General features: G+C 40.5%; 1 protein-coding gene, 1 long non-coding RNA gene, 1 other non-coding gene and 1 pseudogene across 5 annotated transcripts; 2 read left to right on the top strand and 2 right to left on the bottom strand.

Annotated features, from left to right (window-relative positions):
• Nucleotides 1-6,518: 6,518 nt before the first annotated feature.
• LOC106390805 lies at nt 6,519-10,822 on the bottom strand (annotated as a pseudogene).
• Nucleotides 10,823-11,117: 295 nt separating this feature from the next.
• On the top strand, nt 11,118-12,694 carry LOC106390806. Of its 3 annotated transcripts, XR_007320740.1 has the most exons (4): nt 11,118-11,268; nt 11,344-11,383; nt 11,486-11,841; nt 12,432-12,694. It is a non-coding gene; the product is annotated as an uncharacterized LOC106390806 (long non-coding RNA). The 3 variants fall into 3 exon arrangements; XR_001278342.3 differs by having other exon boundaries at nt 11,241-11,383; XR_001278341.3 differs by lacking the exons at nt 11,118-11,268; nt 11,344-11,383 and having other exon boundaries at nt 11,395-11,841.
• An 8,158-nt stretch (nt 12,695-20,852) lies between these two features.
• LOC106393768 lies at nt 20,853-22,259 on the bottom strand. The gene is made up of 3 exons (XM_013834439.1): nt 21,958-22,259; nt 21,273-21,768; nt 20,853-21,188 (listed from the first exon to the last, which is right to left on the bottom strand). The coding sequence occupies exons 1-3, from the start codon at nt 22,257-22,259 to the stop codon at nt 20,853-20,855; spliced, it is 1,134 nt and encodes a 377-aa protein (XP_013689893.1).
• Nucleotides 22,260-22,527: 268 nt separating this feature from the next.
• On the top strand, nt 22,528-22,634 carry LOC125584822. The gene has a single exon (XR_007321729.1). It is a non-coding gene; the product is annotated as a small nucleolar RNA R71 (small nucleolar RNA).
• The last annotated feature ends 494 nt before the right edge of the window (nt 22,635-23,128 follow it).

Genomic DNA, 23,128 nt, shown 5'->3' with positions numbered 1-23,128 from the left:
ATCTTCGTCTTGACAAGTTTACCTTGCGCATATCCTTCTTGTTTGATGTGAATGTCATCAGCTCCTTGCGTTACTTCTATACCAAGATAGTATGTAAGCTTCCCGAGGTCTGACATCTCAAATCTTCTTGACATATCATCTTTGAATTGCTTGATAACGTTGAGTGAAGTCCCTGTCACAAACAAGTCATCAACGTATATAGCTATGATCAGAAGCTCCCCCTTCTGTTTCTTTTGATATACCGCAGGTTCCTTGGTGCACTTCGTGAACTCCATCTCCTTGAGAACTCGGTCGAGTTTGATGTTCCAAGCTCTTGGAGCTTGACGCAAACCGTATAGTTATTTGCTAAGTTTGTACACATGATCCTCCTTACCTTTCTCCACAAAGCCTTCTGGTTGAGTAATGTATACATCCTCATTTAAGTCTCCATTCAGGAACGCAGTTTTCACATCTAAGTGATGGATCTCTCATCCATTAGTTGCTGCTAACGCCAAGAGTAGTCGTATGGTTTCTATCCGAGCAACTGGTGCAAATACTTCGTTGAAGTCTATGCCTTGTTGTTGCACGTAACCTTTTGCAACTAGCCTTGCTTTGTATTTGATCACCGTTCCATCTGCATTCCTCTTGATCTTATAGATCCACTTCAAACCTATCGGTTTCACACCTGCCGGCTTCTTGACGAGCTTCCAGGTCTTGTTTTTGATGGTAGATTCGATCTATGCCTTCATTGCATCGATCCAAGCTTGTATTGCTGCAGCTTCGATGTAACTTTCTGGTTCACCATCGATGGTGAGCAAGAGTCTGCCACTTTCAACTTCAGTGAGTAGGATGTAATCATCGAACCGCTTTGGTTTTCTGATGTTACGACCATATCTTGATGTTACATGCGGGTCTTGGTTTGCATCGTTGTTCTCTACTACTTGCTCTTGTTCATCTGCGTCTACAGCTTCTTCTTCTTCATTATTGTTTTGATCTTCGTGATGTTGGTGATCTTGATGCTCATCACCATCTCCTTCTTCTGTAACATCAATATGAGGAAGCTTGAATGATCCTGGTTCTTCGTCTACATTTGTTGATAGTGTGGACCAATCCCACCAATCCCAACTTTTCTTCTCGTCAAAGATTACATCTCTACTAACAACTATCTTCTTCGCGACCGGATCATAGAGTCTGTAAGCTTTTGAGCCGGGCTCTGTGCCTAGGTTGATCACCATCCTTGACCGATCATCCAGCTTCTTAAGATGAGGATTGTTGATTTTTGCAAAAGCTACACATCCAAAGACCCTTAGATGCTCAATGTTCGGTTTCTTAACATACAAGCCTTCGTATGGAGTCTTGTTTTCCAAAGCCTTTGTATCAATGCGGTTTATGAGATACGTTGAATGACGTACTGCTTCGCCCCATAGCTGATTAGGTATCTTCATAGCTTTCATCAAACTTCTAGTCATCTCCATTAGTGTTGTATTTCTTCTCTCAACCACACCGTTTTGTTGCGGTGTATACGGTGCGGTGAGATGTCTAGTTACACCGTTTTCTTCACAAAAACGAATGAACTCAGAAGATGTGAACTCTCCTCCTCTATCGGTGCGAAAAGTCTTGAGTTGTAGCTTCGTTTGATTCTCCACGTACTCCTTGAACTTTTTGAACCGATCGAATGCTTCACTCTTCTCTCTTAGCAGCATCGTCCACATATATCTTGAGTAATCATCAATTAAGACGAATACATATCTATTGTTTGCTGGTGTTGATGGTGATATCGGACCGCACAAGTCACCATGTACCAACTCCAATGCGTGTGATGCTCGATACTTTGCTTTAGGCGGGAAAGACTTCCGAGTTTGCTTCCCAACTAAGCAGGCGCTGCATACATCTTTCTCGTGTATCACCTGAGGCATCCCTACTACCATCTCTTTGTCTACCATATTCTTCATGACTCCAAAGTTCACATGTCCTAGTCGTGCATGCCACGTCCATGTAACATCAGTTTCTTGTATTTGAAGACACTTTGGATATTCAACCTCCATTGGCGTCTTGTACAATCGGTTTGGTTGCCTTGCGACTTGTACTAATAGCCTTCCACGGGGATCTTTCAGCATCAGTAAGTCTTCTTTCATATTAACCTCACAACCCATCTCGGTTGCTTGTCCAAGACTTATGATATTGTGTTTAAGACTTGGGATGTAGTAGATATCTTTGAGTGCTCTTCTCTCCCCTGTTTTTCCGATGAACGTGATCGAACCTTTCCCAACAATCTCGATGTTTGATCCATCACCGAATTTGACTTTGCCTTTGATGCTATCATCTAGGTTTGAGAAGAACTCTCTCTTGACTGTCATATGGTTACTTGCACCATTGTCAAGGTACCATATACTCGTATTTCCATCGCATTCATCAAACCTCTTAGGAAACACTCTCTCTTCGTTGAGGAATACTACTTCATGCATATATAATGCATCCGCTTCTTGTGTTTCCGTTAGGTTAGCTTCTTCTCTTGGTCGTGTAGGACAATGTGACACGAAGTACCCCATCTTGTCGCATCGCCAACATCTAACCTTAGAGTAGTCCTTCTTGGTGTTGTCTGAAGCTTCTCCTCCTTTGTTATGACCATCAGAAACATTAGACCTTCCTTGTCCTCTTCCTCTTCCACCATAACCTCTACCTCTGCCTCTTCCTCGCGAGTTGCTATGGCTTCCACGACCTTGTGCATCATTCTTTACAAACATTAGCTTCGATTGATCTTCATCTTGGGTTTCTTCTTTGATGCGTTCTTCGAAAGCCTTCAATCTTCCAACAATGTCTTCGAATCCCGTTGAATTTAGATCCAACACTTGTTCTAACGAAGCTACGATGTGAATGAACTTCGTTCTTGGAAGTCCCTTCAGAAACTTCTTTACCAGCTTTGATGCTTCCATTATCTCTCCTAACGCGGCTGCTCTCGATGCTAAGCCTGAAAGTTTTCCTGCGTAGTCATCCACCGTGTCTGTGTCTGTCATCTTCAGTTTGTCGAACTCAGACATCAAAGTTTGTAACCTTGCTTCTCTCACGCGATCAACACCTAGGTTACGGGATTTGATAGCTTCCCAAATCTTCTTCGATGTATCATGTTCTCCAATCTGAAGTATTAGCGCCTCCGGGACTGATTGAAAGATTAGAGCAATCGCCATATTGTTCTTCTTTGCATCGTTACTCCCTGGATCAATCGTATCCCAAACTTTGTATAAACGAAGCATCACTTTCATTCGCATCGACCATACGGTGTAGTTGGTCGATGTTAGCATCGGACATCGTATGTCCTTCTTCATCTCAAGACCTTTATCACGTGCTTGAGAATCGTCTCCCATGTTTTGATCAAAGTTACAACTCCTCTTATAAACGACCTTCGAAACCTGGAGCTCTGATACCAATTAAAGTTGCACAAACACAAAGATTATAAGAACTTCTCATTTAGAAACTCTCTCAAAACTAAACCTTTCAATGTGTTTCTCTTGATGGAACATCTCTCCATGAGAACTCTTTATATAGGAAGAAGCTACATCTTTTCCTAAGGGCGAAGCTACATCTTTTCCTAATAATAATATGGAAACATTCCAAAGCTCGATATGTTTTCCTTTTTCCTTAACTCATCAAACTTCACTTTAATGAGTTAACTTGCTCCTCAAGTTAATTGGAATTATCCAACATCTACATCTTCATCGTAGAAGGAAAAGGTTAAATCACCATAACCTTGACAAGATGAATTTGTGCTCTTATCACGAACTTGTGGTACGCTTTTGACCCACTGGTGATGATTTGCAAAAACAATTTCGGCACAACTTTGAGCTGGAGATTTATTATTGACTAGGCTGATTATGAGTTGCAAAGAAGTTACGAGGAATTGGATTTCTCATATCCTGACATGTCATTTCACCCAGCAAGCCAAATTCACCGATCACATGGACATGTTGTGTTGGTTCAAAATTGTTGTTAGAAACCTCTTGAGTTCCAATGATAATGTCTGATACCTCATCGAAGACATTGGAGGTTATATCTGCATCACCACAGTCATCAAATATATGATCGATATCATCATACACATCGAAGATTGGAGCTCCATGGATCTCTTTGAGAAGATCACTAGTTTCGTCAACTTCGTCATCAAAGAAGACATCATCCCTTTGAGGTAAAACATGTGGCCGTTTGAGTGCGTATAGAACAGGTTCTATGCAGTGTTGTAACTTGTCGCATAGATCTTGTTCAAAATTCATGAATATTTCTCGCAAGACAATAGCTTGCTCATCCCTTCGTTGTTGCAGATTCTTTCTCGGTGAAATCATAGTAGAACCGTTTTGTCTCTGATACCAACTGATAGAGAGATAGATCCTTGAACTGTCGATACTCTCGACTCGAACAAGAAGGTCTTTTGACCTAACGATACTCGTCGAGACAAAATAGGTTAGAGTACTCCTCTAAGTGCTATAAAGCTCTGGTTGCAATTGCAAATATAATTCAATCATAAAGTGGTGTTTACAAAAGACCTAAGGTGTCTATATATACTACGCGACTAAAAGATCCTAATACAGTAAAGAGTTCTAATATCTAAAGTAATCATTATCTCTAAAGGATTTATAATTATCCTTATGAAAACATAATTATAATAAAAAGGAAAATAGAAGCTACGCTGCATCACTTTTTCAACTGCTTCTCTCTTTTCTGGGTGCATATTTTCTAGAGACTTGGAAAAACCTTGTGAAAGAAATGTGTTGCCTGAGAAGTTTTTGCAGAAACATTGGTTGTAAACGGATCTACGAGACTACGACCTTGATCTCTTTCATCCGATCGGAACCCATTTTGAGAACCAAAATCACTTTTTCCTCCTCCGATTTGGAAAAAGAGACACTTAAATAAAAAATTGCATATAGAACACTAAGTATCCACCAAGTCCTCAAAATATAACCCAACCACAGTTCCCATATCCAACAATATGTATCCACACATCTGTGTCCTTACCTAAGATTGCATCCACAACCAAAACCCCCACATGCGCTTGTGTGTCCACAGATACGTAGCCACACCCTAGTTTAGGTGTGTGGACAAGGGAGGTGTGGACAAGGGATGTGTGTACGTGCAGAGATCTAATAAGTAAAAATCGCACAAAATCGCACCTTACATGTTAAAGATTCACAGTCTGACCAGATTAGACGGAGGAGACAGAGAGATTTGTGTTTGGTCTTGGATGTGAGATAGAGGAGTCACAGAGATTGGGTTTGGGTGTTGGGAAAATAACGTTTCCGGAGAAAAGACGACGGTGTAGGAATAACAGGCCAGCCTCTGAAGAACACTACGGTCTCGGAAGAACACCACTGTACTTTCGAAGAAGATGACCATGCTTTGGTTCAAATGTAATTGATAGATGAATATAAAAGATTGTTTTTAGGATTAGGTTAAGAGAAAGAGGATCCGGAGTTTTTGAGTTATCGATGCAAAATATAAAAAAAATTAATGTTTTTATAATTCATTATATACTCAAACACGTTGATATCTAGTTCAAGGGCAAATTGGACAAAATGATTTGGGAAAGTATCTTCCAAACCCCAAAGTGTCTTAATGGGTAATTAAAAACACAAAATGTGTCCTTGAGGGTAAATTTTTCAAGATTCAAAGCAGAGTTATGAAAAGAGCCTACAAGGCCATCTTAAACTCTATAGAGACCATTTTCAAAAAAAAAAAACAAGGCCCTCTATAATAACCTGAAATAATTTATGTTTTTTTGACAAAATATTATTATAAAATATAATATATACACACAATCTAATATGAATTTTTCAGCTTCTTTTTCTTTTGATTTTTTTTTGTATCCATAATTAAGAGTCATAATCTATATAAAAAAAACTAATAAAGCAAAGAACCTCGATAGTCGTTAGACAAAAAGCCATAGACTAGCCATAGACTCTTGATTTGATTAAACAAGTAGTTGGAGACTTTTTCTTCTCGACATAAGTTTAGACTAGTCTTTTTTTCTTTGTGTTTACTATTTTTTGTAAAAATTATTGAAAAATTAAATATTTCTCTCCTTATTTATAATCACTAATTAATCATAGTTTCCTAAACATAATCAAATTAGAATATTAAATTCTAAATTTACATTGAATATTAAAACAAACACCGACAACTATTTTGTACTTTCCAAAATATATAATTGATATAAATGTTAATTACTTCCTGACTTATTGCATTTTTGTTGGTTATGTAAAAAAAATAAAATTTGTAATATATATTTATTAGTTAGTAAATACAAAAATTAAACTTAAATATAGTTATCTGATTTTTAAATTTATAACTATTACTAAAACAAAAAAATTATGGACTCTCTAAAATTTTGGACCAGGTTTGGCCACTCCACTTGCACATGCTAAAAACGGCCCTCTGTATGAACTAAAGTTTGAACACTTTGGCTGGTAATGAAATCGTTGCCAAGAGTATGTCATATTCTGTATGTATTAGATTGTTCATAAAACAAGGGAAGAGAAGGAGAAAGTCGATGAAAGGATGGTTCACAATATTATATCAAACTTAAATAGAATGAAAGAGAGAGTTTGCAAGTAAGCAACATACAAACGTAAGTTCGTAAATAAGATATGTTTGAATATTATACATCAACACAAAAGATAAAACGACTTATCACATCACACACAATCGGTAACATATCAGGTCAAGATTCTCACCTGCAAGCCAAAAAAACATAAAAGTTTAGATCAATGTATATAATATAATATAGTTGAGACTGTCTAACGTGACTTTCACAACTAACGCCAAAAAGGATACATAACCAACGAAATGGACATAAACACCAAAAAGATTTACCTGGTAGACTTTATTATTCTTATTCGCCGATACAATTGAAAAACTGAACATCAGGAATGTGTTGGACTCTGCAGTATAGTGTTCCCCACCTGGTTCCAATTTCTTCGTCCAATCCTTGTTCATTCTTTGAATCTTCAGTTCCTTCAAGCAAGTTATATACTTCAACCCGTCAGGTAGCTCCTTCAACTTTTCACATTTCTCTATAGTCAAAGTACGAAGACATGGCACCGACCCTTCTTCTACTATCCACTCTTCCAGTTCTTCTTGTTTAGATATTTGTAGAGCACATAACCGAGGGAATCCAGATTCCGAGCACACCATTCTCCTCCCGACGAAGCAACTATCTGATAAATCAACCGACTCCAGATGAAGCAACTTTTCAAGAACCGGCATTGGATCCTCCTCCATCCTGCAATATTGCAGACATATGTGTGCAAGTAAAGGAGGGAATTGATCTTGCTCAAGAGACCTTGGCATATGCATGACCAGCGTTAAACTCTTTAGACGATTGCAGTCCCTAGTGAAATCTCCCCCGTTATAAACATGTGATTTGTCAGAAGCAACTAAAGTAAACTGCTCCAGCTTACTTAATCCACGAAGAGATGAAGATAGTGTTTCAGAAGTACACCCACCATTGAGATATACACGGAGAGTCCTGAGCCTAGTCATACATAGGAGGTCTGTCACACTGATGTTTTTCGTTGGGAAATACCACAACGTCTCCAGCTTTACTAGAGCAGCCAATTCCAACTTCGTTTTATCGTCCATAAAAGCTGGTAGCAAAAGGTACCTCAACTCTAGCATCTCTTTTAAAACATTTGGGACATGAACTACCTGATTGACGCACAAGTTCAAATAGAGCAGAAACTTTAGGTTCCCTAGGGAATGAGGTAGTTTAGATACGCAAGCCCCACGTAAACTCAAGAATCTCAAGTGGATGAGCTTCCCAATACTGGAAGGTAACTCCCCTCCTTTAAACTTGGCTCCATTCAGATCTAACATCCTGAGTAATGGTAAACTTCGGAATCCTCGAGATGACTGCTTCCACAAGTTTCCCTCAGCTCCAAAACACAAAATAGATCTAACCCTTTTATTTTTTTTACGTCCCAGCATATGAAGTGCACTGCCACCATGTACAACGAGTCTTCGAGATCTGCTAGGAATGTGAGCATTGATGGTAGTGGTGGAAGTATGTGCGTTGATGAAGTCAACAAAGTTCTCTTCTTTGGATTTTAATAAACATACTTCTCTCATGATGTCATGCATCTGACAGTAACCCGATCCCCAGCTCGAATAGCTATTTACAATAGTGACCATATTTCTCCTAACTAGGTCTTCAAGGTAGTCTTCTTTACTTTCTTGAATGGTCGCTCCATTCCAAACTGACTTTATTATTCCTTCTGCACCCCAGCTTGTGAATAATTCCTCAACGTCCATTTTGTAGTCTTTAGGGAAATGAGTCTCCCAACTCGAATTGCTTTTTACAACTATAACCATATTTCTCGTTACAAGCTCTTCGAGATAGTCTTCCCCACTTTCTCGAATGGTGGTATCTCCATCATGAAATGATTTTATTATTCCTGCTGCAGCCCAACAAAGGAACAATTTCTCCAAATCTATCTTGTAATCTTCGGGGAAATGAGCTAGGTAAAGGAAGCAATGCTTCAAATGCATTGGCAGATCTTCATAACTCAGACACAATACTCGGTAAACTGAACTGAGTTTTTTATCATCTAAACCAGATTCTCGTGCAACTTTGTCACATACTTTTTCCCATTCAGAAACCGTAGGTTTCTTAGCTAACAAGCCTCCTAGCACTTTAACGGCCAAAGGTAGTCCTCCACAATGTGTGAGCATCATTTTCTTACCCATGGCTTCTAGTTCTTCATCAACAACAAATTCTGCAAACCAGCACAAGGCAATATTTTTTTAAAAGATTTTTAGACTCAAAATAAATATGTTGCGTAACTAATATATGTATGATCAAATATGATTAGACGTATCAAATATAGTTTAGTGATTTAATCCATAGTTTATTTGATATAAACATTTGGAAGGCATAAGAGAAATCACGATTTTTGGCCTTACGAAATCATCATATTCTTATGAAAACGTACCAGTTGCATCTTGTTTAGGGAATACTATGCTCTTACACAGCTGCCAACTTTCTTCGAGGGTAAAGGTTCTTGGTCTAAAGGGAAAACATGTTGGATCTGCGTGTAAACCCACACCTTCATTGCGAGAAGTAAGTATCACCTTAGAACCACCTGCCAAATACTTTTCATGTTAGCTAGGGAATAACATGCATTTCATAACCCACGGTGTGTTGTCATGCTATAATCTCTTTTATTACAGTAATTGATGAAACTGAAAAGGAGAGTAATGTATATGCAATCAGAATTTACCTCTTTTTAGGGGAAACGCCGCTTTGATTCTGTCCCAAGCTTCATCTTTCCATACATCATCGAGGACAATCAAATATCTTGACGTTTCCAATAATTGACAGAGTTTTCCTTGAAGAGTACCCTCATCCATCTGTTTAACGTCTCCATCATGTGGTCTAAGATCTTGCAATACCCTTTGCCAAATGTCCTTTTGAGTGAACTCTTGCGAAACATAGATCCATGCAAATCCTTTAAAATGACGTCGTACATCATCATGCTGAAAAACTTGTTTGGCTAGTGTTGTTTTACCAATACCACCCATTCCGGATATGGAAACCACTTGGATGTTATCATTATTATCCACCAAGTGACCAACCAGTGTTTTAACACTTTGTTCCACTCCCACAAGATTATTTTCAAAACTTCCAGGAAATGTTTGTTGGGTCTCCCGTTGCACCCTTTGTCTCTCTTGCGAAGACTCTGAACAGTTACCATCGATGATCTGGTGTATTCCAAAATCACACATTCGGGCAATCAGCTTAGAGATTCTCTTATTTATGCCTTCAATATGTGTAGCAAATTTCCGGCGATTAAATAAGAAGCGAGAATGTCTTTTCACACACGTCATGATCCCTTTTTCTTCTCCACTACGTTCTTTCAAAAGATAGGAATCTTCTGTAGCTTCAGCATCCTCAATAACGTCCTTTACATCTTCCAAGAGGTTTCTCAATCTTTCACTCCCATATTTCTTGGCATCTGCATCTTCCAAAAATGATTGTAGCGCTCTCTTCTGACATATTAAATCAGCAACTTGCTCGTGAACTCCACGCAATCGCTTAGTTTCTCGATTCACGACGCCCAAGAGTTTCTGCACTCCGGACGACACAAATTCCTCAGCCATAACTATTCTCCTGTTCCACCGTTAACACATAAGCCAACAAAATAGTACAAACTTGTAGTGAGATCTAAATCTCTTTACAAGAAATGATTGTTTGCTCTACTGAGACATGAATATCTTTTATTCTTTCTTCAAACAAACTGGTAATAAGTTAATGATTAAATGATTCACATGCGTCAAATTCCTAAAAAAAACAAGATTTTGTACAAATCCAAAGATTTTATATATTAATGCAAGATTCGACCATAACAGAGTACACAACCAAAGCAAGTTAAGCATAAGAAATAATAATGTAAACCGAAAAGAAAACGAATTACCTATCCTGAATCAGCTCACTCTCTTCTCTGGTGGTAGCGGCGTTCTTCGGAAGAAAGAGATGATTGAGAAGCAATGGGATAATAGACTCTTAGCCAATCTTTTCAACGACCTGGATCAACAGTGTGAAAATTAGAATTTCAAAAGTTTTGAGAATTTAACTAAAAAAAAAAATATTCTAAAAATATTTTTTAAAGAAAACAGCGTACGGTCTAGAATCCATGCGCGAGTTTACCTTTTACAGTAATTATCTACCCCAAACTTTAAGTTACTCCAAATTCAACTGAAAAAACTCAAAACAGTTACTCTCTTTACTGTCGAGACAACTAAAAAACAGACTAATATGTATTCTAGATTTTGCAAGGATAAATGTTAACCAAAAAAAGGAATCAATGCTCCTTCAAAGAGGAGAAGACAAAAAAAAAAAAAGCAAACCGACCTAGCCGACACGTTTCTCCGCAAAAGTATTTTCACCGCCAAAACATATGCACACTCTCAGACGAATTCTCTTTCTCCCTCAAATTCACGGGGATACCACGTCATCCTCTCCCGTAATATAGGCCAAACATAGGGGGTATAAAAGTTGTGTAATAACTAAAATTTATTACCAAAATTAAAACATCTCCTCCTCAATAATAGCGACTAGGTTTGGGTGTTTGGCTATCTAATCAAATTAAGTATGGATTCAATCGGGGGTTTTTTTTTGAAATATGAAATTTGACCCATTGAAATGTTTTAAAGTTAAATTCAGATTCGGTTCGATTTCTTCGAGTTTGGATTGGATATATAGACATATAGTATAACACATCGGAAACCGAAGTGAATCCATTGGTTAAGTTATATATCGGATTTCGATAATCTAAATCTATCTATAACTATAAAATTGAAGTATCTGCTTTTTTTTAGGCTGTGCACGTCGTTCGGGAGAAAGGGGCTTTGTTGCCAGGTGCCCACTTTTCTTCATTCATTTAACGTGTTTTGTGATCGACAGAAAACGACGTTTCAGATTTACCATTAATCTTCCCATCTATTGATTATTTCTCTTCAGTCTTGGCGAATCTCATAAAAACTTACCTTTACAACAATCCTATTTGGAAACATCTTCAGCTTCCATGATTGGAAGGCCTTGTCTTGATGATTTCTGTTTTAAAGCCATGGTTGGAAGATCTACATGTATTGCTTATTTCTTTCTTTCTGGGTTCTGTTTGATTTCAAACATAAATAACTTACTCCTTGGATTTCTTTGAGCTTGATGCGATTTTAGGTTTACCGGACAAGCCATTGAAGGATAAGGTGAAGAAGAGGATGGAATCAGATTTCTGAGTTCATGGAAATCTGACCGAAGATGCATTAGATTGAATCAATGATATTGTTTCCTCCACCTGCCAAAGTCGCGACTCTTGCGTAAGAATACTTGTCTTCTCAAAAAATTATCCAAATTATGTTGTAGATCTCCAATAGTTCGATCCAATGGTACTGTGCAGCATGTGAAACCATATATATATATATATATATATATATGCAGCTATGCTTCATCATTTGATGATAATCATTGGTCTTATATGATTAGAGAGTTTGATGATAACACATGAGAACTTCTTCGTTCTCCTATATTTTCATTGGTCTTTCATTAAGATTTTTTCCCTATATATGCGATTTATCATTTAATAGATTAATATGTATAATTTCCATCATTGGAAAGACTTTATCAGATGAAGATGACTTGATCCCATGTTATGGATTCGGTTCGGAGATGGTAAAAACCTCAAAGATCTGGTCTTTTATCATTTAACTGATAAGTTTGATTTTTGGTCTGTGGTTACAGAAAATTAGTTTCTTTGGTTTTGATTTCACAGTTACAACACCTGATCAACATGTCTTTAGTTTCATTTCCAATAATACATATTTTGTAACTGGTTTGAAGAAGTTCTCATGTCTTACAGAGATATTGTCCCCCCTGTACTCTTTCTTGATTTTTTTTCCTGGTTTTGTAGCAGGTCGGACATCTTTTGCACGCATCATCGAAAGAGCCATGACGATTGTGGAAGAAAGTGGAGGCCGGTACCATGTTCTTCTCATAATCTCTGATGGACAGATAACAAAAGACGTGTTAGAACTGGAACTTGAGCTCGGTTATAAACATTCGCAGACATTTATATAGTTAATTTCTGAGCTTTTTATTTAATAGGTGACAAGAAGTGTTAAAGAAGTCAATAAAGTAAATAACAACTAACAAGATGAGGTTGTTTTGAATTGATTTAAAGGCGCTAGTCTAGGGTTTCTTCTTTAGGTATGGAAATCGCAAGCCAAACAATTATTCAAGTTCAGTTTATAACAAGTCTAAACTCGGATCACTCAAGTTGAATCAATCCACTCTCGTTGTATTGATTCCTTTGCAAGTCGGTCTTGATGCCTAAACTCTCGTTTGGATCAAGACGCGCTAGCAAGCTTTAGAGATCAAGTCCGATATATTCACAATACACCATAATATCTACTCTCGCTGACTAGGGATGCAAAGCTCATTCAAATCATATCAAGTTATCAATTAACGGCTAGCTAAATTGATTAACCCTAATTCATGCACTAAGAGATCGGTTCAATGCAAGCAATAAGAATAGATATGAATGTAGACAATCTTAAGATGACTTATTTATGCTTCAGCTTACGAATCCAAACCCTAGAACCCTAAACTAACTCGGTGACTACTCACACATAACACAAGAACAGAGAAGCATGATTTCTGAACAATACTGCATATAATAAAAAATCTTCTCTAGGAGATAGATGGAGCCATCTCCCCTACGGTAGCAATCGCAAATCACAAAGCTCTCTTAGGTCCTTCTTGCGTAAAAACTAAGGTAAGTCTAAAGTAATAAATAAGATACTATATATATAGGAGCCACAGGCGGCTATAGGAAAAAAATAGGAAATCTAGGGCAAATCCCAAAATATTTGGAAACTTCCTTTTTATTATCTATGCCGCTGGAGCAGGCACTCAGGCTTCTTCGGTCGACTGTTCTGCGCGAAAGACTCTATTTCACACTCTTTTTCTTTTCTTTCCCTTCAGTTGGTCTATCTTTCAACCAATGCAACTCCAGACCTGTAATGGCTCAAATGGACTAAAAATACTCGATAAAACCTTGAAAACTATTAGTAAGACGTCCATATAATGTGCCAAAAACACAATATATCAACTCCCCCAGACTTAGATCCTTGTTTGTCCTCAAACAAAATCAAGTACTAAGAACCGAGAGAAGGGTTTGAAAGTGTGGGAACTCGCCTATTCTCAGCAACCATACAATAACCACGAATCTCTGAACCATACAAGCAGTTTAGCTAAAAAAAACACATCCTTACCAAGAACCCCACTGACTGATGTTCAAAACGGCTCCATACTCTATATCTCAGACCTGCCAAAGTTAAAACTTTCCAGACAAAACTCCTTACATTCAATTAAGAGTGGCGTGAGCTTCTTATCATAGGCATTAGATAGGGTAACGGTCTAGGTATGAAACATGTCTTTTTGTGTTTAAGTGGAGCTAATCAGTGTTTAGGGGTTACCAAATTTCGTAGAGGATGCAGGATATCGTGCAAAATTGCAAGAGAGGATAGATCCATTGATGTCCACAGCCTCTACTCGTTTTTGCACGTTCATCTTTAGGAACAGTTGCTCTGATTTGCATGGTTCTCATCTCTTCACTTTATACTCCTTCTAGTTTACCAGTGACGTCTGTCTTTCAAAAATTTTATTCTCCTCCTTCATCACCTTATTCTGAAGTATATAAAGCTATTTTTTTTTTTGAATACATAGGTGATGGTGACGAAGCAGGAGGTAACAATTGTGATTGGTAACATGCCACTGAAGTTCTTGACTTCTCATTCATTCTTGTTTCTCTTTTTCTCTTAGTTAGATCATCGGCGGCGGAGCGGCTGCTCCGTGTACTTCCGCCTATTCTTCAGCAGAAAATTTTGTTGCATCAACGAGTAAGAGACTGTGTCGATCCTTTTCTCTTCGGCCCTTTTGCACATATCTGCACATAAGATACTGAATAACAAATGCATGAGGGAGGAACAAAGGCTTTAGGGTTTTAAGGTGGGTACTAGCTAAAGATGAGCTAGCCACTCAGGATCAGCAAGACAGATAGCAAGAATAAGAAGTCCTGAGTGTTAATCACGTTAAACCCTATTCTAACGCCCATAACAAGAAGAATTACAGTCAAGATTAAGTTCAAGTTAGATGGAGTTAAGTATTTCCAGAGTAACCTCGACAAGCTGAAAGCTTTTGGAGAACAAGATGATGTAATGTCAGGGTGTTCTGGATCCACATGTGCGTCTGTCACCTCTTCTAAGGTCACTGAATAAGATGAATTAAAGCACGAGGGTGGTTAATGCACATCATAGAATGAGGTCCTGATTCCCACAAGGTTGGACTGACTCGATAAAGATATCAAAACGACTCAAAGCGGACTGACTCTAAACATAAAACCGAAGGTAAATGATTAGTAGCAGATAAGCGCCTCCCCAAACTTACTTCTCACCATCCCTGGTGAGAAAATAATTCAAAGAAAGGTTAAAATAATAAACAAGTGCAGGAAACAGAAATATAAATAGATCAAAGGGATATAACAATGGAGATAGAACTAGGAGACTGCCTAGTCAGTATCATCGCTCTCGGACTGGCCAGCGGAACGTCTGTTCCTTTTGCGCGGAGTGGCCCATGGAGTCTCTTTGTCACCCCTTGTAGTTCCTGCTGGCTCCTTCCCTGGATGACAATTGCTCGGTGTAGGCTGGTCTTGACGAGGTTCAGCTGTGCTCGGAGCTCCCATGCATCCTCCAGTGATCGCCTTAAGTATCCTCTTCATGAGGCTGTTGTTTTTGCGCTGAGAATCTACCATCCAGCGATGGTAGGCGGCGTCATCTGCGTCGTCATCAAGGGGGCCCAAGTCATATGCATTGTCGCCTCCAACTGTGCAGTAACTCAACATCGTCCATAGTATCTTCATGGTAAGATGATTTTGGGTCGGCGCAGAGATACTTAGCATCAGGGACGAAACAGATGTTGGTCACATCACTTAGCGAGGTGATGTTTGGTTGAGGCAGCTTGCAGTAGAGGTTGCTCCCGTTCTGACCAAGGAAACTGTAGGTGGTCTCGTCGCGGAGAATCTGGCAGTTGATCAGGTAAGGAATATCAATGAACTCTGTTGTCTCGTTGCACTGGTAGAGGCTGGGATCAAGCTCTAAGTGGCAGAAGAGGGGAGTAAGCAAACTTCCAGAATGGTCTTTCTTCAAAGAACCCTTAGCCACTCTGGCTTTCTTGTCCACAAACATCTGAACAAGCACACAACCGGGACTGGTTGTCAATGGCGAAGTCAGAATCCTAATGTCAGAGAATTTGATCTCGTCCTCAACACCGGCACACAGCATCTGCAACTCTCCCCGTGTCACCTTTGACATCTGGTCCTTTGAGAAAAGCAGGTTGCTCATGACCTTTGCAACAATCCGCAGAACAGGGTTGCAGATGTGAGACTGACTGGCTGATCGGGATTTGAAGTCCCCTTAAGCGATGAATTTCCATAATGCTTGCTCCGGAATAAACTTCTTTGGGAAAGACGTCTGAGTGTATTCCTCGGAGATCTCGTAAATCTCAGTCAGCGTCTCCAAGCTGATGGAATGCTTGACACCACTTGCAAAGAAAGTGAAGGAAGCCTCCTCAAAGATTTGGAAACCCGGCCTCTTGAAAGTTAGCTCCGCGGTGGCTAAGACTTGCCTCACCAAATCTGGGTACAACGGGTGAGTTATGTGACAGAGATCAACTATTCCCAGCACTTGGAGAACCGCATGCAAATCCTCATGGAGGCCTAGGTCACTCAAAGCCCCGGCGTCGACGAATCGTGTTGGGAAGATGTTGGTGTTGAGCAGAGTGTTGTAACGGCGCGAGACTTCCTTATCCCATCTTGTCTCCGAAGACTTAGGGATGTTCGGATCTGTGAGGGAGATCTTGGTTCCCTCTTCTCGTGGCCATGGGTAAGTTGGAGGAACACTATAATCCTCCGGTTCACCTTGAGCGTATGGTGGTTTAATCGTGGAAGCCATCTTGGTACGTCTGGGAGCCATCTGCAAAACAAAACCAAAAGAAATTTCTTAGTACCATTCGATTGGGTTAAGTTGAAAAAGTTGGAAGCTTGTACAATTGTGGGTGCTTATTGCAAACTGTTTCCACTACCCCTATGTAAAGAGAACAAGCTATCGATAATGGAGAACCATATACAATTTCTTTGAAGCATAGGTACTTAGAACAATTTGCCATTCAAACAAAAATCGATTTAATAGATTCTCAAAGAATATGGAATCAATCGATGCATGTACAAGTCTAGAACAATGGTGAAATGGTTATAACTTTCCAACAATACTAATCGATTCAACCATTCTCAACTTCCACAAACTATCCTAGAAGCAAAGGGAGAGGTCGATTTTGATTTCGAAAAACCCTAGAAATCGATCTATGTAAGCGCAAAAAGAGAAAGAGTTGAGTTTTGGCTGAGAATCACAAAGTGATTACGCCTCTTACCGTTCGAATGGTGGTGTGAGAGTCCTGCAATTAATCAAACAATTCAAAATCCAAGCAAGTAGAAAGAGAAAATCGCAAAACAAGTTGGAGAAGTTTTGAAGAGTTTAGGTTTTAAAGAGGGGGAATCGAAGTGGAGAGGGAGGAGGCGGTTTTGGGGGAAGTGGGGAAAAGATGGGGGTAAGTTCCCCTTTTATAGGCCCCCACATCGTGGCCCACTTCCCACAAGCTAGGGTTCCCTTTTTAAAATTTTACAAAAAATTACTAAAATTGAAAACTTTTATTTTTTATTTTTTTGTTTTTTTTTTGGTCCCGAGGAACTTACCTTAGAGGAGCAGCTGCTCTGAAAAATTCGGAGACTGTTCCTGGTTGAGTAACTCGGGTTTTTGATTTTTATCCTGCAAATAAGTAAAACGAAGCACAAAACTAAATCTAAAAGGAATATTTTACACTCACGAGTGGGTTGCCTCCCACCAAGCGCTTGGTTTAAGTCACTAGCTTGACTTGGTTGGCCTATTAGGCTAAGGAAGGATTGCTAAGGAGAATTTCTTCACCCTCTGCGATTGTTGTCTCAGAAAGGTATGGCTTTATGCGTTGACCATTGACAACAAACTCTTCCCCTTTTGTGTTCAGCAACACAACAGCTCCGTGGGGGCGGACCTCATTAATGGTGAATGGTCCGGACCATCTAGATCGCAGCTTTCCAGGGAACAATTGTAACCTTGAGTTGAAAAGGAGCACCTGATCCTTAGGCTGAAAGTTGCGGCTGATGATTCTCTTGTCATGATAAGCTTTAGTTCGCTCCTTGTAGATCTTTGAGCTTTCATAGGCTAGGTGTCTAATTTCTTCCAGCTCGTGTATCTGCATGGATCGCCTCTCTGCTGCTGGTTTGATGTCGAAGTTGAGTAGCTTCACAGCCCATGCTGCCTCGTACTCCAACTCAACCGGCAGGTGACATGCTTTACCGTACACCAGGTTGTAGGGAGTGGTCCCGATTGGTGTTTTGTAGGCTGTTCTGTAAGCCCAGAGAGTGTTGTCTAGCTTGAGTGACCAATCCTTTCGACTGGTGTTGACTGTTTTCTGCAGAATGCTCTTGATCTCTCTGTTTGAAACTTCCACTTGTCCACTAGTTTGAGGGTGATATGGCGTGGCTACCTTGTGTTGCACGCCGTTCTTCTTCAATAGACCTGCAAAGATCTTGTTGATGAAGTGACTACCCCCATCACTGATGACTACTCGTGGTACCCCAAATCTTGGAAAGATTATGGTTGAACATCTTAGTCACCACCTTTCCGTCGTTTGTTGGACTGGCTATTGCTTCCACCCACTTAGAAACGTAGTCAACTGCTACCAATATGTACTCTTTCATGAAAGATGGTGGGAATGGTCCCATGAAGTCAATTCCCCAACAATCGAATACTTCGACCTCCAAGATGAAGTTCTAAGGCATCTCATTCCGTTTACTGATATTCCCTTGGCGCTGGCATGAGTCGCATCTAGAGAAGTAGGAATTGGCATCTTGGAACATTGTTGGCCACCAAAAACCGGTTTGAAGGATCTTAGACACGGCTTTAAATGTCGCAAAGTGCCCTTCATAAGAGGAACCATGACAGTGGTAGAGGATTCCTGGAATCTCGAACTCAGGAACACATCGTCGGAATACTCCATCCTTGCAACTTCGGTACAGATAGGGTTCATCCCAATAGTAGTGTCTTGCTCCTCTTAGAAATTTTTGTTTATCATTGCCAGTGAATTTGACCGGTTCTTTCTCAGCAGCCAGATAGTTGGCGATGTCAACAAACCATGGAAGATTGGGATGTTGCTTTTTGATCGTACAGACAAGGTGTTCCAGAATGCTGGAGCAAACTGGACGGAGCGGTTGTTCTGTAACGCTTCCCAGACTGATCGAGTAGACATGCTCGACTGGAAGGTTGTCATCAAGTGTTGTGTCTTCATCTATCTTCATTCTTGAGAGGTGATCTGTAACGCCATTCTCAATGCCCTTTTTGTCCTTGATTTCTAGGTCAAATTCTTGGAGCAATAAGATCCATCGTAGCAGCCTTGGTTTCACATCTTTTTTGTGAGCAAGTATCTCAACGCTGCATGGTCCGTGTGCACTATCACCTTGGAGCCAACGAGGTAGGATCTGAATTTTTTGAAGGCAAGACAATCGCCATAAGTTCTTTCTCTGTAGTTGCATAGCGACATTGAGCTTCGTCTAGTGTTCTGCTCGCATAATAGATCACGTGAAGCTTCTTATCTTTTCGTTGGCCGAGCATTACTCCAACCGCAAAGTCGCTTGCGTCAGTCATGATCTCGAAGGAAGTTCCCAGTCTGGTGGTTCCACAATGGGTACGCTGACTAGAGCTCCTTTGATCGTGTGGAAGGCGCCCAAACAATCACTATCGAACTCAAATTTAGTTTCCTTGCAGAGCAGTCTAGTGAGTGGGTGGTCTCGTGATTTTGGAGAAGTCCTTGATGAACCTTCTGTAGAAACCAGCACGTCCGTGGAAACTCCTGATTCCTTTGACAGAGTTTGGGGGCTGTAAACTCATCATCACTTCTATCTTTGCTTTGTCCACTTCGATCCCTTTCTCTGAGATTTTGTGACTGAGAACAATCCCGTCACGCACCATGAAGTGACACTTCTCTCAATTCAACACGAGATGCTTTTCTTCACGCCGCTGAAGGACACTGCACAAGTTTGACAAACAGACAGAAAAGGAGTCCCCATAGACGCTAAAGTCATCCATGAAAACTTCCATTATGTTCTCAATTAGGTCAGTGAAAATAAACATCATGCAACGCTGGAATATCGCAGGAGCGTTGCACAATCCAAACGGCATTCTCCTGCAGGCAAATGTGTCGTAGGGACACGTGAAAGTCGTCTTCTCCTGATCGTCTGGGTGAATGGGAATCTGAAAGAAACTTGAATAACCATCTAAAAAGCAGTAATATGGATGGTTAGCCAATCTCTCAAGCATTTGATCAATGAATGGGAGCGGGAAGTGATCCTTCCGTGTAGCCGTATTTAATTTTCGAAAATCAATGCACAAACGGTGACCGGTTACTGTCCTAGTAGGTATCAATTCATTATTTTCATTAGCAACCACAGTTATCCCCCCTTTCTTAGGAACTACATGAACAGGACTAACACATTTGCTATCAAAAATCGCATAGATTACACCAGCTTCTAGAAGTTTCATTATCTCTTTCTTAACAACATCTTTTAGATTTAGGTTTAACCGCCTCTGATGTTTTATAGAAGTCATCGATTCATCTTCTAGATGTATTCTATTCATGCATAAATCGGGTGAAATAAAAGGAATACCTTCTAATGAATACCCTATTGCCTTTCGGTATTTTCTCAATTCACATAAAAGTTCAGCAGTTTCAACATTTTTGAGTTCAGAGTTCACGATGGCAGGATATGTGGAATTAGGTCCAAGAAACACATACCTGAGTCCCGCTGGAAGGGACTTTAATTCGATCTTTGGAGCCTTGAGTTCGCTCCAGGAATCATCGAGTATGCTGGTCCGTTTGGTCGGCTTTCTAGGAGCAGTTGCTCCTTCTGGTGAAATCTGATTGCTCGTCTCCCCCAGACTTAGGAAAGTGACCGTCTTTTCAAATCTTCCACTTGAGTCTAGCATCTTTTCGTACCCGTCAGCATCGACGTTGTACGTGTTTTGCTCAGACTCTACTCGTATCAGAGCTAATTCCAAAGGATCATTTGCGAGGATTTCTTCGATCATCCCTTGTTGAGGGGTCAAGGCGGCGTTCTCGTCGTTAATCGTGAAGTTCTGACCATCTAACATATGCCGTTTGAGCAGCTTGTCCATCTCAAACTTCATCACAATATCTCCCGTTGGAGATTGATCCTCCCATTGCGTACATCAATGATTGTACCAGCTGTGCATAGGAAAGGTCGGCCCAGAATGAGAGGGTCTTTCAGTTCATCTTCGAGCTCCAGAACCACGAAATCCGCCGGAACAGTGGTGTCACCAATTTGAACTTGCAGGTCTTCGAGAACAACTACTGGCAGCTTGACTGATCTGTCCGCGAACACCAACGAAATCCTAGTATGCTTGAAGTTGGTTAGTCCCATGCGTTTTGCAACTGAGTAGAGCATGAGATTAACACTGAAAGCTAGATAACATAAAGAACAAGCCAAGACTGTTTTTCCAATCTAAACCGATAGGACAAATTTTTCAGGATCTTCCAGTTTCCTAACTGTTCTGTGTTGAAGGACTGCGCTGCATTCTTTTGAGACCATCACGATATCGCTATATGCAGAGGTTTTCCCAGAGATTAGCCCATTCACAAGATTGCGCATTGAAGGAATCATCTGAATTGCGTCCATGAGAGATAGCTTGACATTCAACTTCTCTAGCATCTTTTTGCACTTCATCTCTTCGCAATCCTTGTGTGATTTCTTAGCAGGGACTGGGTAGGAAACTTTTGGAGTGTAGACGCGAGCAGGAACAGGCCGATCTGGCGTCGTAAGAGCTACTTGTTCTATCACAGCTGGCTGTTCTGCGTCTTGTTCGTCGTCCAAGACATCCTCAGGTTGTTCTCCCTCTTTCTGTTTTCCCTTCTCTTTAGCAGTGAGCTTTTTGGGGACAGGATCTGGGAGATGTCTTCCACTTCTCAGCTCGACTGCGTTACAATCCTTGGGGTTCTTGCATGTTTTCCCAGGGAGTGTTCCTTGTTGCATTTTTATCGTTTCAGCTGTTTGAGAAATCTGGACATCCATCTTCCTTATGTGGCTTGCCACAGCATCATATTTGAAATTTAATTCTGTGAACATGTTGTCCATTCGAGTGTTGATCTCGGTTGTGACCTGGTTGAGTGCTTTTCCTTGAATCTGCTATCCTTGCAAAAGTTGTTGCATCATTCCCTTCAGTTCATCTAGCGGACCGCTCGCAGTTGCTGGAGTAGCTTGCGGATTGTTTTACCTGTTCTGAAACTGGTTCTGAGCTTGGCTGAGGATGAACATCTTTCCATTCTGATTCTGAGAGTATGGCTTCTGATATCCAGGGTTTTGGAACTGATTTCCTTGAGGTCTGTCGTTGGTGTTGTCAAGATTGGTCTTGTATGAGAACAGATGCGGGTTGTTCCTCACATTAGGGTTTGGATGGTAGTTTTTGAACTGCCAACTCTGCCCATTGACATAACTGACCTCTTGCTGATCTTCTTCCGATGTCTCGGTTTCTGCTGCAGCATCTGTAGTACCTGGTTCCAGATTAGTTTCTTCCATGACATAGATCTGATTCTGATTGTTCTTGAGCAGCAGATCGACCTATGCGGCGAGTTCATCAATCTTCCTAGTGTCCATGCTGTTCACCTTCTTGGAACGGTCAGTCTCCTCGTTTTTGTTGGACGAACTAGCTGCCATGTTCTCTATTAGCGTGTGAGCTCCTTCTGTGGTTTGAGCCATGAAATCTCCATTGCTCGCTGCATTTAGAGCATTGCGGAACTCCCATTCCACACCATCGTAGAAGATTCCTAGGACATGGTCATCGTCAAACCCGTGATGAGGACACTCTCTGAGGGTATCATTGAACCGTTCTCACGCTTCATTGAAAGGTTCATTAGTGAGTTGCTTGAGGGAGGAGATCGTGTTCCTTAGGGCAGCTGTTATGGCTTTCGTGTAGAAGTGGCCCAAGAAAGCTGCTCTAACCTGTTCCCGAGAAGTTAGGGAACCTGTAGGTAATGACTTAAGCCATCGTGAAGCCTTGTCCGCTAGAAAGAATGGAAACATCATGCATTTGATGTAGTCGGGTGGGATGTCGTTTGCACGAGTGAAACTGCATATCTCTTCAAAAGCTTCAATGTGTTCCATTGGTATCTCAGCTGACAGTCCATGGAACATATTTCTCTGGACAAGATTGATCATGTCGGGTTTTATCTCAAAATCTGCCCTTTGACATGGTGGTGGAGCGATAGCAGAGCGCGTAGCAGGGATGTTACGCGGTAGGTTCCTCTCACCAATCGGGACAGGTGGTTCCCGCTGTGCAGCTAGTTGCTGCGCTGCGATTGTTTGCTGCAACTCTTGCATCTGTTGCATCTGCTGCTGCATCTATTGCATAGAAGCGGCCATTTGTTCTGGAGTGCCGAAGTCGGCCA

This window comes from Brassica napus, chromosome C3, assembly GCF_020379485.1.
Source record: "Brassica napus cultivar Da-Ae chromosome C3, Da-Ae, whole genome shotgun sequence".
Taxonomy (NCBI): Eukaryota; Viridiplantae; Streptophyta; class Magnoliopsida; order Brassicales; family Brassicaceae; genus Brassica; species Brassica napus.
Note: the sequence above shows the minus strand (reverse complement) of the source record. Positions and strands in the feature narration are given on the sequence as shown.